This window comes from Hyperolius riggenbachi, chromosome 3 (genome assembly GCF_040937935.1).
Source record: "Hyperolius riggenbachi isolate aHypRig1 chromosome 3, aHypRig1.pri, whole genome shotgun sequence".
Lineage (NCBI taxonomy): Eukaryota > Metazoa > Chordata > Amphibia > Anura > Hyperoliidae > Hyperolius > Hyperolius riggenbachi.
The window spans coordinates 440,911,857-440,930,563 of NC_090648.1; the positions used below are offsets into that span (position 1 = coordinate 440,911,857).

The following is an 18,707-nucleotide window of genomic DNA, read 5'->3' on the forward strand; positions in this document are numbered from 1 at the left end:
TTATTCTGATTATTTTGAGACACGATAAGGATGGATAACATTTAAAATTTGAATTTGCTTCCCCTGAACATCGGTAACTTATTTTAATAAGGAGAACATATTTTTCTAGCCGGTGATTGGATACACTAAACCATATCTCGAGCCAATGCAGTGCTGCATACAATTCAATGGCTGCTATGTGCTCGCTCCTCCTTCGTTTCCTTTCTGTTGCCAGCTAGATTTTACCTTAGCCTCTCTGCCTGATGGAAAAAGAAATGACAAAACAACCTCGACTGCATCCTTCCTTTTTTCCTAAGGATTAGCTTACTCGGTGGTTCAAGATGTGCTGAGGGGGAAAGAAAAGGGACGGCTTGTCATCCCAGGCTTTTCTGCAATGATTCATCCAGCAGGTTACCGTGTTTTGCAAGTAGGAATACTGCATCTCTTCCCTTTGTGGCTGCTTGTAAACCTCACATATGCACAGTTCCGGTACTCTATCCCGGAGGAGCTGAACAGGGGAGAAATTGTTGGGAATATCGCTAAGGATCTCGGAACAGATGTGGCCAAACTAGTAGCTGCTAATCTCCAGGTACTTTCCGATTCCGATTCCCAATATTTCTCAGTAAATGTAAACAATGGAGCCATATTGGTGAATGACAGAATAGACCGAGAGCTCCTTTGTGGCCAGAGTGTTTCTTGTATTTTAAATCTGAAATTTGCGATAGAGAATCCGGTAGAAGTGTATAGGATTGAGGTGGAGATATTAGACATTAATGACAATTCCCCTCGATTTCAGAGTGAGGATCTGACTTTAAAAATAAACGAGTTGGCATCCCCCGGTGCTAGATTTCTTATTCCAAATGCACAAGATCCAGATATAGGCTCCAATGCTTTGCAGGAATACCATCTTAGTCCCAGTGAAAATTTTGCTCTGATTGTGAAAAAGCGTGCTGATGGGAGTAAATTTCCAGAGTTAGTTCTAGAGAAGGCTCTAGATAGGGAACAGACAGCTGTCCACCACCTGGTGCTGAAAGCAGAAGATGGTGGGGTTCCGTGTAGGTCAAGCACCATGCAGATCACTATCATTGTCCTGGATGCCAATGATAACCATCCAGCATTCGATCAGCCGTCATACAATGTTCAGCTGAAAGAGAATGCCCCCAAAAACTCTCTAGTCATCAAACTTAATGCCACAGATCTAGATGAAGGCCCTAATGGAGAAATAGAGTACTTTTTTAGCAGTCACAATTCAGATGCCTTAAGCAATATTTTTCAGCTAAATTCAGAAACAGGGGAAATTCGGGTACTGGGAAATTTGGATTTTGAAGAGATTTCGGTTTATGAGATTGATATTGAAGCTAGGGATAAGGGAAGCCCTATTATGGAGGAACATTGCAGTGTAATTGTCCATATTATTGATGTAAATGACAATACGCCTGAGATGACAATAAGTGCATTTTCTAGCTCAGTTCCAGAAGATTCTCCACCCGGGACAGTAGTTGCCGTCATAACTATAAAAGACAAAGATCATGGTGATAATGGAAGGGTGCAATGCCAAGTAGACAAAAACCTTCCATTTACAGTAAGGGAGGACTTTGAGCATCAGTTTTCCTTAATTACAAGTGACCATTTGGATCGTGAAAGTGTTTCCGAATACCATATAACAATAACAGCAAAGGATATGGGTAATCCTCCACTTTCCACTGTGAAAGTCATATCTGTTGTAGTCTCTGATGTCAATGACAACACACCCCAGTTTGTTGAACCAGTTTATGAGGTCTTTGTGGAGGAGAACAACAAAGCTGGTGAGTTACTTTGCACGGTTTCTGCTACAGACCCAGATTTGGACCAAAATTCCAGACTTTCTTATTCTATTTTACAAAATCCTAAAGATGACTATGGCAGTACATCCCACATATATATCAATTCTGAAAATGGACAAGTGTATTTAAAATTTCCTCTGGATTATGAGCGAATTAATTACTTCCAGTTCCAAATAGAGGTTTCTGATGCTGGCTCCCCACCGCTTAAAAATAAAACTGTTGTGCATGTTTTTGTTCTCGATCAAAATGATAATTCTCCAGCAGTTGTATTTCCAGTAGTTGGAGCCAATTCAGTTGCCCACTGTAAGATACCCCGTTCCACTGGACCAAATGTTATGGTAAGCAAAATATCTGCTGTAGACCATGACTCTGGACGAAATGCTTGGCTTTCCTACAACTTACTTGAAGCCACAGACCCCACTTTGTTCAGCATTGTGATGAGAACTGGAGAAATCAAAACTAAACGTGCTATTCAAGATGTTGATCCTACTTTACATGAACTTCTTCTGTTGGTTAAAGATTCTGGAGAACCCTGTTTATCCACCTCAGTTACAGTAATGATGACCCTGGAAGATAAAGACCTGGAGGTCTCACAAGGTGTAAAGGACCACTCTAAAAAACGGAATATCTCCAGTCTCACTTTGTATCTGATTGTCTGTTTGATTGTGATTTCTGTCATCTCCTTGATTGGTTTGGCAGCCCTTGGAATTAAAATTCACAAGTGCGAGAACAAGAATTTCCCCCTCTGTTGTCGTCAGAGCCAGAAGAAAGCAATGGTGGCAGGATCTAAACTACACGGAACGTTTCAGCTTCACCCAAGCCTTTGTAACACTATAATAGGCGTCCGAGTGGATTGTGCGGGAAATATTCCATCTAATCGAAGGGTGAGGACATGTTTCTCCCCAGTCTCAGATATTAGTGAGTTTATGTTTATGAGGCCACCTCATGTCACTGCTAGCTCCTCTTCCCCGGGGATATTGGTTCCAGATCCTAACTTCTCCATTGCTTCCAATGAGGTGAGCTCCCAGAATTTGCCATTACTTGAAACCAAAGTCAAATAAGATGAATGTCATTAAATTTTCAACTTCATCTTTCATGGCATCTGTGAGCGGTGTGGTGAGCGTATTTACAGCACATTTCTATCATCCCGGATCATTATGCCATATTGTCCACTTTATAAGAAGAAAACATTACTACATTTGTTTTTATTGGGGGAGGTAGATACTTTAGAGTAGAATAAGGCTGTCTTGCCAGCAATACAGTTTAAAGGTTAAATTAAAAGCTACAGATTGAGAACATCGCCCTAAGCTCTCTACAAAACATCTCAGTGAACATAGCATGGCCAACCTAACAATCAACAACTAGGCCTTAGAATGTCTTCTGTTAACTAGCCTTCTCCACAAAACAGTTTCATTAGAGGACTAGGAAATAAAGAATATCTGCTTCTAATGTTTACTTCAGTAATTACCTAGATCTGCTACTTCGGTGGATATCATCAATGGAGATGCAGAGGTATTTATCCGTTTCAAGTTTTCTTTATTTCCTGGTCAAACTGATGGAGAAACCCCTTTATACACAGTACCATAACATGATACTTTAGAATATACAAAATAAAATCCACTTTATAAAAGATGAGGCTGTAGATGTCTTAGAAGTTTAATAGGGTTATTAATATCAGTAAAAATGTATAAAGAGTGTGACTTTTGATTATATATATCAGATGAGAATCCCAAGAGTACACCAAAAGTTTTTACATTGTAAAAGTGCCTCAGTTAGTGTTGACTTAAATAGGTTAAGAGGATTAAACATGCCTTTAACATCACATTATGAGCCTACAATAAATAGTTTATCCTTTTAATACTGCACATCCTGCTCCCAGCCACTTAGTACTAGGCATAGTCATAAATAAATATTATTTAGATACCTGTGGCATTAAACCTAGTATAGGGTTTTATATGACCAGGCCATGAAGTTCCCGTGCCATAGAATTCAGTTTCCTTCACGATTTTATTTATGCAAGGCCATCTGCTAGAATTGATTCTTGTGGACAATAATATTTGCCAGGATGTGATCTAGAACTGGCCTTTTTCGCGGTGGATTATCTGGAATATATTACTTGAGAAATCCTTTGCTTCTAAGACGGATGAAGGTCCACCAGACATTGTCAGGTTTTCTGGATTGGATTGTGACCAATCAACTGACTGATGTGTCATCTTTATATAAACTTGCCGCACTTTCATAGATTGCCTTAAAGTTGGTACTGTATTGGACAAGACAGAGACTTTTGGGGAATATACACCAGCAAAAAAAATGCCATAATTACAGTGTAATCAAGGAGGCGTTGTGAAATACATTGACATAAGATTTAGTCTGCTTTTGCAGACACTTTTATATCCATTTATCCCGATGGAGACTTATTTTGTAAAAAAAAAAAAAATATTAGTGGGTCCTGATTAACATGCAAGTCATCTTTTGAAGACCATACGATGGGGTAAGAACTGTCATGACTCATGAAAATCTTTTTTTTTACATTTTTTTGCCATATAAAAGTACATTTCATGTTGTGTGATACATTTTACATACATAATAAAGCATTTTTCATATTTTATTTGTGTCAAATGAGTTGTGGTGCATTGTTTTTTTTTCATCCTGTTTAACACCTTTCAAAAAACATACTTTTATAATTCATGATGGTGGTTCATACTGGTGATATTAAACAAATCTCAGTGTTCCATATTGGTCAGGGCGGCCATTTTGTGTGCTAAGCAAGAATCCATAAACACAGATTCACTAGAAGCCATTACCCAGAAGGCTTTGATTCTGGTAATAATATAAAGTCGCAGTGACTTCACAAATGCTTCTTAGTGAAGAGGGTGTATTACCATTTCTATATTGTTCACAAAATGGCTGCACCTGCTTTATGACAATAAATGCACGTGTATAATTATTATATGAAAGTTATGCTTAACATAAACAGGGAGAAATCATTAATCAATTGCAGATATCTATTAAAAAAAAGTGTAACCACGACAACGACTTAAAACACTGTGGAACTGAGAATAGGAAAGAGTGTTTGAGAGGTCATAATTAAGATATTAATGTATGCATGCAGAAATATACAATGATGGATAATTATTTGCTTAGCGTTTTGCTATTAACTGAGAAAACTGTATTTGACTATATTGCCACAGGGTAACACAAAGTACACACCCAGTTATTACCAACACATTCATTTAATTACAGTCAACATAAGATTATACAGGCCATGTGATGAATCAATTTCTGCCAGTTCTAACCCACGATCTAATCTGTCACAGAATCTGTTAAAAAAAATTATCTAATGAAAAGAAACCTGAAGCGAGAGTGATATGGAGGCTGTCATATTTATTTCCTTTTAAACAATGCAGTTTGACTGGCTGTCTTGCTGATCTTGTGACTCTAATACTTTAAGCTATAGACCCTGAACAAGAATGCAGATCAGGTGCTCTGACTGAAGTCTGACTAGATTAGCCACATGCTTGTTTCAGGTGTGGTCTTCAGACACCACTGATGCTAGAAATATCAGTATGACTGCCAGACAACTGGTATAGTTTAAAAGGCCTCCTTATTCCTCTTACCTTATGTTCCCCTTTGAGGAAACCTGTGGCAAAATAAAATATAGGTGTTGCCAATTTGACTTTGACTAGTTTGAAGATGCAAGTTATGAGGTTATCTTCCACCACATCTCATCTCTTAGTGAGCCATTGACCTTATGGCTCATACACACGGGGCACAACTGTCGCCACAAACACGTGGCACGCGCATGTTGCGGCGACAGGTCCCCCATGTGTATGAGGCGCGCGCCACGAACCGTCGCCAGTCAGAGCTGTCGCCAGGCGATTGACGTGGCCAATCGCCGGCAACAGCTGTCGCCGCAACTTCGCCGCAACTGTCGCTAGTCCACCACGCGTACTGCGTGTGTATGCAGACTAGCGACAGCAACCCATCCACCATGCACGGAGCTTCCGGCAGGGGGGAGGAACCTTCTGCGACAGCTTCCGCCGCATCTCTGTCCCTCTGTGCGCTGTGTGTACGGCTGCTGCACTGGGGGACCAGGCGACGAACTGTCGCTGCTTTTTTTTTTTTTTTGTCTCTTGTGAGACATCTGTGCCTCGTGTGTATGAGGCTTTAAACTGGTATTCATCCAGTGAAATCTGAATGCCTGGTTAGCATGCATCTTACTGGTCAATGACTTTGACTAAAATTAAATAAATAAAATTGCTTCATCAGTGGCTAATGGGATTAGTTTCAAATTAATATGTAGGAGTAGGAACTCCATATAGACGCAAGTACTAGGAAGAAGGATTTAACAGAAGGAAACTGATAATGCTCTTAAAATTGGTAGAATATAGCGTCCATCACTTTTATATAACATACAGAGGTTTTAAATAGTTTGTTACTGCTCCTGGAGGCATCGATCCAAACAAAGGCCCTGATGCACTATATGCTGCCATGCACAGTGACAACACCACCTGTTAACCATTCGCCCCACATGTGTCACCGGATTAGCATGTTACCATGGCAATGCGCCTGTTAACCCGGTAATGGGCGTGGCACTAATGGGTTCACAGGCGATGTTCTCACGGTGTTAGTTCCAGTGAGATTGCTGTTCGCTGCCTGCACATGGCAACTTTACCGGCATATGGTGCATCAGGCCCACAGTTGTTCATTATAATTTTAGAAATATGATGTAAATGGAACTTTTACAATGTAAATGAAAATTGGAGTGTAAAGAGCAGAATTGGAGCTTCTCCAAACTTTACTGGCCAGTTTCCATGAATACAACTAAAGCACACCTTCAAAAATGAAAAAGAGAAAAGACCGAGAGCCCAAAATAGTGTAGTATGTTTTTGTAGGGGATGAGATTAATGAAAGTAAGTAATATACTCACAAGTCAGGGTTGCCTCAAGAGCAACCACTGTAAACGCAGGTGGGGAGAACAAGCCTGTCCCCACTCAGGAGTAAAACGTCGCTCTCTGTGGATAGAGGAATTATAGGGCGGGTCACCCTTCCACCAAGGGTGGACTTCTGTATGTAAGAAGGTGTACAGAGGCGCCGGAAGTATAAAAGTGGCTAAAAAGTTTTAAAATGTTTTGGTCGCGGTGGTGGACCGGCCGACCACAAAGGGACAACAAGGCTGTTGTTTTTAAATAAATATACATAAAATTTATTCAGAAAGCTCCCAGCAAATAGTCGCAACGCGTTTCACGGGTAGCAACCTTCATCCAGACTTCACGCTGTGTTGTTGCTCCTGCCCTCTATTGCCTGAAGAAGCACAGAGGTGCCAAGCTTCATCCTAACTTCACGCTGTGTTGTTGCTCCTGCCCCCTATTGCCTGAAGAAGCGGGTTGCTACCCGTGAAACGCGTTGCGACTATTTGCTGGGAGCTTTCTGAATAAATTTTATGTATATTTATTTAAAAACAACAGCCTTGTTGTCCGTTTGTGGTCGGCCGGTCCACCACCGCGACCAAAACATTTTAAAACTTTTTAGCCACTTTTATACTTCCGGCGGCTCTGTACACCTTCTTACACCTTCAAAAATGTTATATGAAACTCACTTGTAGATAGATTTGCTGACAGGCAGACAAACTATAACACTAAGAAGTCTGGCATAGAAGACAGCCTTATCGCAAAATGTGGCCCTAGGTAAGGTAGCAGTTTTGGATCCCCTATTTGTCATTTAAATATCATCATTAAGGTGAAGTGAAAACAGAGACTCAGAGGAGAAGGCAGCTAGGCCCCTAAACATTCACCGGGTGCCCTAGACACCTGCCTGGCCTCCCTTGTTGGTGATACTTCCCTGCTTCAATGTCTTCTTGGATTTCAGTTGTACAACACAATCAGAATCAACTTTATGCACCAAGTACATCAGGGGGATATACTCAGAATAGGGCCGGATTTGTACTCTTTACTGTCAGCAGCTGTCCCCTTCCTGTATAGCTAGTCAGATGAACCTTTCCCCTTACTCCAGTATAGGTATACTGATGACCCCTCCCTCCCTTCCCTCTAGTATATGAAGCCAGGTAACCCTCCTCTCCTTTCATATAGATAACCTGATGACCCCCCTCCCTCCAGTATAGGTAGCCAGGTGACCCTTCCCTTCCCCTAGTATAACCTGCTGCCCACCCTCCCTTGATCCTGTGGTGCCCTAGGCCATGGCCTATGTGGCCTTGGCTTAAATCCGTCCCTGACTCGGAATTGGTTTTGATACAGACAGGCATTGACATTTGGTTCAAGTTTAACAAAGTGGACATTAATGCAGTGCAACATACACATATTTAAAGACACATATCTACAGGCAGGGAATTTTGGGGATCCAGAGACTCTGTGGCACGGGGAATGGTTGGTGAGGGTGGACTAGAGTTCAGGAGAAGGACAGCTTGTACTCTAGCCCACCCTCCCCAACACTCTTTAGACCTGGTATATGATGGTTCTCCAGGACTGGAGATGATTGCAGAAGATACGTTTCAGTGATTCTGAAAACCTGAACCTGGATTTAAAGCAATGTCTGTTCTTAGGTAGAAATAAAATCCTCATATAAATCATGTTGATGTGTCAGTTGCTCTAAGGCCAGTGAATTGGCAATTAATGATTCTACTAATAAAGCCAACGTAGGTGTGAAAAGGGTTCCACTTCCCGTTTCTTAATTTGGAATAAAAAAAAAAACGGGAAAAGTTGTATTGGAGATCGAATCAGGCCATTTCCTCTAACTCTATTAAATTATTTGCGGTTGTTACTAGGCCTTATTATCATACATAGTAATAGGTAAGTGTCCCTGCGTCTGTCCGTGTGTCAGTGCTTTTTAGCACTGCGCATGTGCAGGGACAAGACGCAGAGACACTGCCGAGAGCCGGAGGACGGGGCCAGAAGGGGCGGTCGTGTGTGCATGCGTGCGGCGGGTGTGCCCGAGGCGTGCGGGTGGCGTGCGGGGGCGGCATGCGTGCACGTGGCTGGCGGTGTGCGCATGCACGGCGGATTACTGACAGACCTAGCCAGTTTTTAATGGGCTAAGGTCACTAGTTAAATAATAAACCCAGTTCACACTGCAAAAAATAAAGATATTTTGTACAGCAATTTTTCACCCAATTTTGAAGGAATCTGTGATTTTGCATCATTCCTTCAAGTGCAATTGCTCCAAAAATGCAACATGCAGCTTGATTGCGATTTTATCCAAATTGCAATGCTGCAGTGTGAACACTTACATTTAATCACATTGACATAGACCTTTGCTGATTGCCGGTGATCAGCAAAGTGCTGAAAATTCCCGAAAAAGACCTCCAGTGTGAACTAGCCATTGAAGCCTTCACACGTTTAACCACTTGCCGACCGCTCCACGCCAATTGGTGTGAACGCAACGGCAGCCCCAGGACCACTCAACAGCAATTGGCGTGAAGTCCTGTGGCTGTGTTTTGGAGGAGATGCGATGTGCACGTACTTACGCTTGAATGAAGAAGCTCTGCTCCATCATCAGTCTCCCAGCAATCGCCGGCAGAAGACTGTTAGACGGCGAAACCGCCATCTATTTACATTGTACAGCGCTGCGATCCACTGCAGTGCTGTACTGAAGACAGCCGTGACACTCGGCTGTATCCCTGGGAGGCTCAGAGTGTGATCAGCTCTCATAGACTGATGTCTAAGAGAGCCGATAGCTAGGATTGGCTGCCGGGGGGAGGGAGGCGTATAATAAAATACATTTAAAAAATGGCATGATTTATTGAAAAAGAAAAAAAAAACAATAAATAAATTTATTTAAAAAAACAGCCTGCAGCAGCGATCAGAGCCCACCAACAGAAATCTCTGTTGGTGGGCAGAAAAGGGGGGGACACTTGTGTGTTGAGTTGTACGGCCCTGCAGCGAGGTCTTAAAGCTGCAGTGCCCTTAAGTGTAAAAAATAGCCTGGTCACTAGGGGAGTGTAAGCCTACGGTCCTTAAGTGGGTAAAGGTTTTTGTCTACCATTCTCAGTTCTGTGACTGTCCATACAACACTATTGTAGGCCCCACTCTCTTAACCCTTCCTGCCCCTCCATTCCCATAGGACCACTGATGTTCCATCTATGATAACATGCTGAGAATTTAACTTTGGCTCCAGAGGAAATAATCATGTTATTGCAGCGATCTATCCTGTGGTGAATTTAAGGAGGGGGTGTGGCAATCATGTCCTTCCTTTAGCGCCAGATCACACTTGTTTTAAAAACGTTTTTAAAGCTCTGCTATAACGCAGGAAGTGAATCCAATGTTAAAAATAGGACTCGCTTTCACTTTTGCAGAAACACGGATCGCAAAGGGATCCATGTTGCACGGAAAGAAAACGCTGCAGAGAGTCCGGGTTTGACACTTGTTCCTGGACTGGATGGGAAAACGTGTCCAATGCAAGCATATGAAAATGGACACTCCACTCTCACTAGGCTAGTCGCCGCATGGGCATCGCCCGTTTTCTTCACATCCACGACGCCGCTGTGACGTAATACTTACATGTCCCACCACCTATCACTGCCGCTTGGTCTATTCTGAACTGCCCGGTGGTAGGGGATTCTCCATTGAGCTGCAGCAGACCGATGGGAATCCTCAGCAACAGGGAGAACTCTCATTGGTTCATGTTGGACCAATGAGAATTCTGCCTGTTGCTAGGAAGACTGCCTGTTGCAGCCAATGGAGAGCCATGCTTCTGCTGGCCCCCGGGCTGCTGAAGGTACCAAGTGGCGATGCGTATTGGCCGACATAGCGACGCTGCGGACACAGGTTGGACGGGGGTGTTTTGCACAAAGTGGATGCAGAATGGAGGGAACACATTCCGTTTCTGTTCTGCCTCCACACAAATGTGGACCGAGCCTTACTGCTGATTAGAGGGAAGGCATGGCTACAACCACTGAACTATCTCCAATATATCAAGCACCAGCCCTGAATCTGATGTAGCAGTGGCATGACAATGCAAGAGTGATGCAGTAGTTTGAAGAAGGTTGTGGGAGGCAGAGAAGTTGGTACAGCTTGGTACGCTTAATCATAAGCGTAACTATGATCAATCGTAAGTGGAACTGCTCAGAGTACTTTAAGCTCCACAGCTCTCCAGCAAGATGGAGGGTCACATGACCTCAAAGTTCTAAACCCTCAGAGATGACCACAGGTGGGGTTTTGATTGGTGGCGTATATACAATTAGGTTAGGTGGGGGGGAATAATGCGAAAATGGGCTCTAAAGACAGAGACACACTGCAGAGTGCTTTTCGATCCATTTTCATTTTTCAAAACACTCTCCGATTGACTTGCATTAAAATGGTGGTAAAGTTGCTGCAAAATTGTAATGATCACGATTTTTTGGAAAATTAATAGGAACATGTTTTCAAAAAAACAAAAACGGTTTGAAAAGCGCTCTGCAGTGTGTCACAATCATTAAAAACATTTGAAGTACCTGCTAATTCACTGACAATTCAGCAGTCCTCTCTGCTTTGTTGATGCCTTAGGCCTCATTCACAGTAAACCTCATTTTCCGCATATACTTGCCACAGGGAACCCAATTTACATGTTAATGTTTGCGCTTGTTAGTATTATACACATTTATATTTGCGCATGATCATTTCATTGAATCCTACCACAAGGAGCACTGCAATTTTGGATTTGAACCAACCAGTCCAATCCCATTTTTCATCATTCAGACCCCTGAAATCAAATGATTGTGATCAATCAATACTCAGCGCAGCAGAACCTTTCTTGCATGCTTCACCAAAATGATGGGTTCTCTTGAACATCAGTAAGGGCCTGTTCACACTTACATGTTAATGAACTGATTTCTGAGTGTGATACGCAGAGGTATCAACAGTGCATAGAAAGCGCTGATGGGCAAATCAGGGGGTTTCGGCACACGATGCTCAACACCGAGTGCCAAAACTAGGCGCCCCACTGCCATGATGATATACCCTACATGTTAGGGTCATTTGGGGATCCAAGTTACATCTCCCTCTGAGTTGGGACAGTTTGGAGGAGGAATACTATTTTACGGCACCGTGGATTTAAGCGGCAGCATGGTGAGCCATCATTTGGCTCATCATGCCACCAGCTCACTGCTGGCACACATATACGTGCGCCTGATGGGCACGCTTATGCACTGTGCAGCAGTATGTTCTGACATAGTAGGTCATTACTAGCCATTTAAAAGCCACTGTTTGCCCCACGGCTAATGCAACATCCGCACTTTGAACATGTGCAGCAATAATGTTCCCAACACATTAAAGCACAATTGTGACTTTAACAGGAGAGACAGTCATATACTCACCTAAGTAAAGGAAAGCCTTACAGAGTCTTCCCACGTCATCCTCGAGGCTACTGATCCAGCACTGGGACACTCTGGAAGGTGCAGGTTGCCTCACATGCCTGCTCAGTAGCATGGAGCCACTTGGGCTCAGTGGAAAAAAACTAGCCCAGATGACTGCATGCTACTGCGCAAGCATGAGGCATCCTTCAAGGTGTGGCAGTGCTCATTTATGGATGGGAGCATGGCCATGAACTTCCAGAGGGTTCCAGCTCTGGATTTGTGAGAAAATCGATTTCAAAGGAAAATAGTATTCATTTAAATGCGGTAAATGACAGTTAATGTATTTACCTCACTTACATGTATACTTTTTTCATTTGAAACTTTAAAATCGATTTTCTCAAAACTATAAGGTCTTTTTGAAAGACCCATTGTTCTTCTTAACATATCTGCCAAATTTGGTGTTTCTAGCATGTAAGGGGGCTTTGCTATTAACCACTAAAGTCGGCGGGTTTTTAATCACAAATACTTTTTTCATTTGAAACTTTAAAATCGTTTTTCTCAAGAACTGAAATTTTTTTTTAAGTTGTAGCCGCTGATCACCTTTATAATTTATGTAATTTTGGTGATTGTAGCATGTATAGGGGCTTTGCTATTAACGTTAAAGTCAAATCCTTCTCCATGTAATCACGGATAAAATCCGAGTCGAATTCGGAGCTCCAATTCAAATCCGGATCATGATCACAGCATAACTGGATTTCGATTCTGCCGTGGCTGCATTTACTCGAATTTGTGATTGAGGGTATCTGAGCATCACTGCTGACCAAACCAAGAAGACTTTTGGTTTAAAACCTGATCTTTTAAAAGTTGTCAAACATACACATATAGAGGACACAAAGGGTGTAAGAGGCACCCAGGAGTGTATAAAACTAAGTTAAAGAGTACCTGAGATGGCAACTCTCATTGCATTTATACTTACCTGGAGCTTCCTCCAGTCCCATGAGGCACGATGGCTCCTTCGCCATCCTCTACAGCCATTCCATTATCCTGTAGTCATCGCCGGTAATCTTGTCAGTCATAGCCAGTTGTGTGCTACTGCACATGCATGGGCCGGGCACGCACCGTCACCACGCTCCAGCATCCAGGAACGTTCTGTCTCTGCAGATGCATGACAGGGGACACATGCGGAGAGTTACAGGATAACGTCGTGGCTGGAAAGTACGGCGAGGGGGCCATTGCACCTTATGGGGCTGGAGGAAGCTCCAGGTAAGTATAAATACAAGAGTTGATATCTCAGGTTTCCTTTAAAATCAAATAAAAGAGAAAAAGGGGGAGGTCGATTACCTCAACAACAAATTCAGATATATAAATAGAATGAATTTTTAATAAATGCTAATTAAAAATTCATTATATTTATGTATATGAATTTGTCCTTATTGAAGGAAGCCCCCCCTTTCTCTTTTCTTTGTTTTGAACTCCTATTCATACATTCCTGGGCGCCTCTTACCTTCTTTGTGCTTGTTTCCCTCCTTGTGAGGGCTAAGTCTGGTCACCACATGGCTGATGCCACATGTCAGGACCTTACTTCTGTTTTTCAGAGTGCGACCATCACCACTCTCTCTAGGTACCCGAGTGAAGTCGGGATTGTGCATCTCCACCTGTGTTTAGTGGTTGGTTGCTCCCTATGCAACCTCCCTTTATGAGTTTTTATTTCAAATGATTTTCATTTTTATATACTTTGTCACATACTGCACCATTTGGGATCCCGGTGTCTCTGTGTTTTCTCATTAGGTGCATTGCTCACCCTTCACATATGTTTTGATATAATAATTTTATTGAAGAAAAGAGAATGCCTCCATACACGTAAAAAAAAATAATAATAATAATTTACAATTTTTACCGTAGGACACATTATTCCTTCCTCTCTTTCCTCCATATTTTATCATACAAATAAAAAACACAAGAACAAACACAAAAACATTCCCCACCCTCCTCCCCCGTACATCCAAATCCTCATCAGACAAAAAGAAAAACAAAACAAACCACAAAAGAACTACCTGTCCTACAAATTACAGTATATTCCCTAATCCCAATATCACATCACAATTCCCTCCTCAAGAGACTCCTCCCCTAAATCTCCATCATACTCCCATATTCTGCTGAATCCTGAAACTCCAACCATTTCTCCCACTTATCATTAAAGGCCCCCAACTTATTCTGCTGAAGAGCAATCTGAATTTCAGCATCCTTGAACGCATTAACTCTGCCAATCCACTCTCTAAGGGTAGGAGGATCTTGACTTCTCCACTTAATTGGAATCAAACTGTTAGCAGCTATCAACAATTGAGGGACAATCGATCTCTTATAACTACTAATGGACTTCAAAGTATCATGTAGCAACACTTTAGATGGATCCCAGTTTATACATTCCTCACTTAACCTAACAGTACAATCTAATACATTTTTCCAAAATCTTGAAATTATAGGACACTCCCACACCGATGTATTAATGTTCCCTTCGCCCCACAACCTCTCCAAAATCTATCACTTACACCAGCATATATGGAAGCCAATCTATCCGGCATTCTATATCATATAGTCAATAACTTAAATATTTGAATCCCCAGAGAGGAAGTATTGGCGCGCTCCACACTACATATAAACCTATTACCCCCACCTGTAGGCATGCCGCGTAGGTAAGAATATCACATTAATATTCATATATCATAAACAATTACACAGAGACCTTGCGCTGCCTTACAGTCCACTATATTGTCCACAAAAATTCTATCTTAAATCAGGCTTCCTTTTGTTTCTTCAAATCTTCAAGGTGGAATTTTTGTGCACAATATAGTGGACTGTAAGGCAGCGCAAGGTCTCTGTGAAATAGTCAATAACTTAAACTTAAAGAGGAACTTCAGCCTAAACAAACATACTGTCATTAAGTTACATTAGTTATGTTAATTGAAATAGATAGGTAATATAATCTCTTACCCACCCTGTTTTAAATGAACAGGCAAATGTTTGATTTCATGAGGGCAGCCATCTTTTTGGCTGAAAGGAGGTGACAGGGGTCATGAGACACAGTTCCAACTGTCCTGTGTGCTGATCACCCCTCCCAGTTGCTAGGCAACATGAATAACAACATAGGAAATCCCATCATGCTTTGCACAGCATCAGGGAAAAAAAAGCCCGGGCAGTTTTGATGGGTGGAGCTTAGCTAAAGATGCAGTTAAAAATGAGGCTTTGGTACGAAAAACAAAGTTCTGATGCTGTGAAACTGTTAAAGAAACGCCAAGCCTTTTCAGTTCTGCTGAGTAGATTTTTAGTTCGGAGGTCCACTTTAACTTTCTTCATTTTAGAATTTACAGAAGTAACATGGGCCAGAACACATACTTTCCTTTTTTGAATGTCACTCAAAGATATATCAAAATCCACCTCCCACTTACTTAGGTATTCCGGAAAATTCCTAATCCAATTCAAAAACCCTTCACATATATAGAGGGAACTAATATGCATTTTTATCTGACATTATGCTTCTTGCGAGGGCCAACAGAATTGGATATATAATGATCACATACATGGCCAGATATAGTTATCATAGATGATTTATCTTCCACCGTATCCTGCCTCCTGTATCTTTGCATTCCATGTGCATTTTGATTCGGTGGAAGTGTTCTAAACATACTCTATATTTGTATTAAAAGTTAAAATTACTATATAGTAGATGGAAGATTGCCGAACGGAGCAGTTGTCTTCATACATGGGTGTTTGTGTAGCAACATACAGTATTAACTTTGACTGGCAGGTTTCCAACAACTGTAATGAAGAAAGTCTCAACATTATTAGTCAGACTTGAATCCCACGCAGTTACAGAGACTAGACCATCTCAACTCAATGCACTGTGTCTCAGCAGTAGAGAAAATGAAATAAATATTAAACAGGAGATGACAAGAATTATCATGAACCTTTTTACATTTTACATGCAGCATACTCAGTAGTGGACAAAGCCAACAGTGGACCCCTGTGCAGAATAAATAAAGGGAGCCCAGTGTCAATGGCTGATGTCATAACTGATCATGGGTGGATCCAAATTATGTTGATAACATAAAAGTTCATGAACCTAGTATTTTTAGGCATTGAGGTTTGTGACCAAAAGTTCTACAGGCACTTGTATTGACCTGAGGAAGCAGGCCAAGACCCATGAAATGCGTTGTCTACCATGCATAAATAAACATTACTTTTACCATTAAATAATGGTTTGCAGTGTTGCTCTCCAAGGCCTCGTGATCATGGGTAACCCGTAATCACAAGCTGTTTTTCCTAATCACGAGGTTGCCTCTCAATCACGGATTCAGTTCAGAATGCATTTGTGATCGTTGTCCAAATCCGGCTCATGATCACGGATTTAGCCATGATCACGGGCTGTGATTATTACCTGAAAACCCGCCAAATTTAGTGGTTAATAGCAAAGCCTCCTTACATGATATAAACACCAAATTTGCAGGACATGTTAAGTAGAACAGTGGGAGCAAGAAGACCTTATAGTTTTTGAGAAAATCGATTTTAAAGTTTCAAAGGGAAATAGTATGCATTTAAATGTGGTAAATGACAGTTAAAGAGAGTCTGAAGCGAGAATAAATCTCGCTTCAAACCTCATAGATAGCAGGGGCATGTGTGCCCCTGCTAAAACGCCGCTATCCCACGGCTTAACGGGGGTCCCTGATCCCCCAAATCCCCTCCGTGCAGCGGGGGAGCGCTTCCGCATTGGGGCAGGGCTAACCGCCGCAGCCCTGCCTCCCGCACGTCTATCAGACGCGTACCTCCGCCTCTCCCTCGCCCCTCTCAGTCTTCCTTCACTGAGAGGGGTGGGGGAGAGGCGGCAATGCGCGTCTGATAGACGCGCTGAGAGGAAGGGCTGCAGCCGTTAGCCCTGCCTCCAGGAAGAGCAAAATTTACGACCAAGTTGGTCGTTGATTTTTCAGGGGGGGTTTGGGGGTGAAGGGACCCCCGTTTAGCCGCGGGATAGCGGCGTTTTAGCAGGGGCACACATGCCCCTGCTAACTATGAGCTCTGAAGCGAGATTTATTCTCGCTTCAGAGTCTCTTTAATGTATTTACCGCATTGACATGTATACTTTGTTCCTTTGAAACGTTAAAATCGATTTTCTCACAAACTATAAGGTATTTTTGGAAAAAAAATCCCCCAGGTTTCCACTGTTTTACTTAACATATCCTGCAAATTTGGAGTTTATATCATGTAAGGGGGCTTTGAATTTTTTTTTAAGTTGTAGCCACTGATCACCTTTATAATCTATGCAATTTTGGTAATTGTAGCACATTCTGTAGGCACTGTATTAATGTGGCACACATTTTATACTTGTATATGACTCAGCCATAAGAAATTATCACTGTTTCTCATGGGTTAGAGAGAGAAATATACGGAGAGGAGTCTAGAGGATACTCATGACCCAACTGTGGTGGAGCTGCATGAGCCCTAGAGGACATGCGGCCCCTGTGCGGCTGCACAGCCTGCATGGGCATATGTCCGCCTCTGAGCATACTGGATATTGCAAGATATGCACATCACCACTGGCGTAACAATAGGGGAAGCAGCCCCTGCCCCCGCGGGGGCCCGCTCATGACTGTTTTAGGGGGGCAGTAGGGGTCGCAGCATGAGGGGAGAGCTTTGCACATCCTTCTTCCCTCTGCGCTCTCCCTCCTGCAGTTATCTGTCAGCAGCAGCGGCGGCGGAAGCAGCTATAAACACCCCCATTCATCATGGAGGTCGCCGATCTCCAAGGGCTTCACATTACTTCCTGTTAAAGCAGGAAGTAATGTGAAGACCTTGCAGATGGGAGACCTCCGGTGGTGAATGGAGGTAATTATAGCTGCTGCCGTCGCTGCTGACAGGTAAATGCAGGAGGGGGAGTGCAGAGGGAAGAGCCCGAAGGGAGGGAGGGAGGGATTGGACCTTCCTCCCTCCCCGCTGATGTGCAAAGCTCTCCCCTCATGCTGCGACCCCTCCTGCCCCCCTAAAACGGCCATGAGCGGGCCCCTGGGTGGGTGGGGGGGCCCGCTCAAATTCTTGCATGGGGGCCTGGGGACTTCTAGTTACGCCCCTGCACATCACAGTACACTAACTGCTGTTACAGTATGTATACTGTTTAACACTGAAAGATTGATAGTAACTATCATGGGAGGCCTGGTATTCAGAACAATATTTATAAGTCTCAGGGATAGGAGACTATCTATCTATTATTAAATTCACATTTTCTCCTAGGAGAATTTTTTCATTTTGTGTTTTAAATACATTTTCAGCACTCTGCAATTGAAAAAAAGAAGGTGAAAAAATACTGTAAAAATTATTCTTGCTTGCTGGTGGCTTAGGGCCTGTTTCCACTGTACGCTGTGCGATGCGGTGCGATGCAGCTACATAGCACTATAACCAATGCACGGCAATAGAAATGTTTCCATTGCGTGTTGGTTGTGCGGAGCGATCTAAGAATCTGCAGCATGCTGCAGATTCTCACACAGCTGCATCGACACACCATCTCCTCCAATACACTTCCGCATCGGGAGATGCAGAAATGACATGAATGGGAGCGGAAGTGATGCGTAGCC

General features: G+C 42.7%; 1 protein-coding gene across 2 annotated transcripts in view; it reads left to right on the forward strand.

Moving 5' to 3' along the window:
- Positions 1-217: 217 nt before the first annotated feature.
- Positions 218-18,707, forward strand: part of LOC137564204 (protocadherin gamma-A5-like) — a 110,053-nt gene continuing 91,563 nt past the window's right edge. The window contains exon 1 of one of the 2 annotated variants that reach the window (XM_068277768.1): positions 218-2,686. In XM_068277768.1, the coding sequence (XP_068133869.1) occupies positions 374-2,686 (2,313 nt within the window). In that variant the 5' untranslated portion in view covers positions 218-373. The remainder of the gene's footprint in view (positions 2,687-18,707) is intronic. The other variant, XM_068277769.1, reaches the window with a different exon arrangement.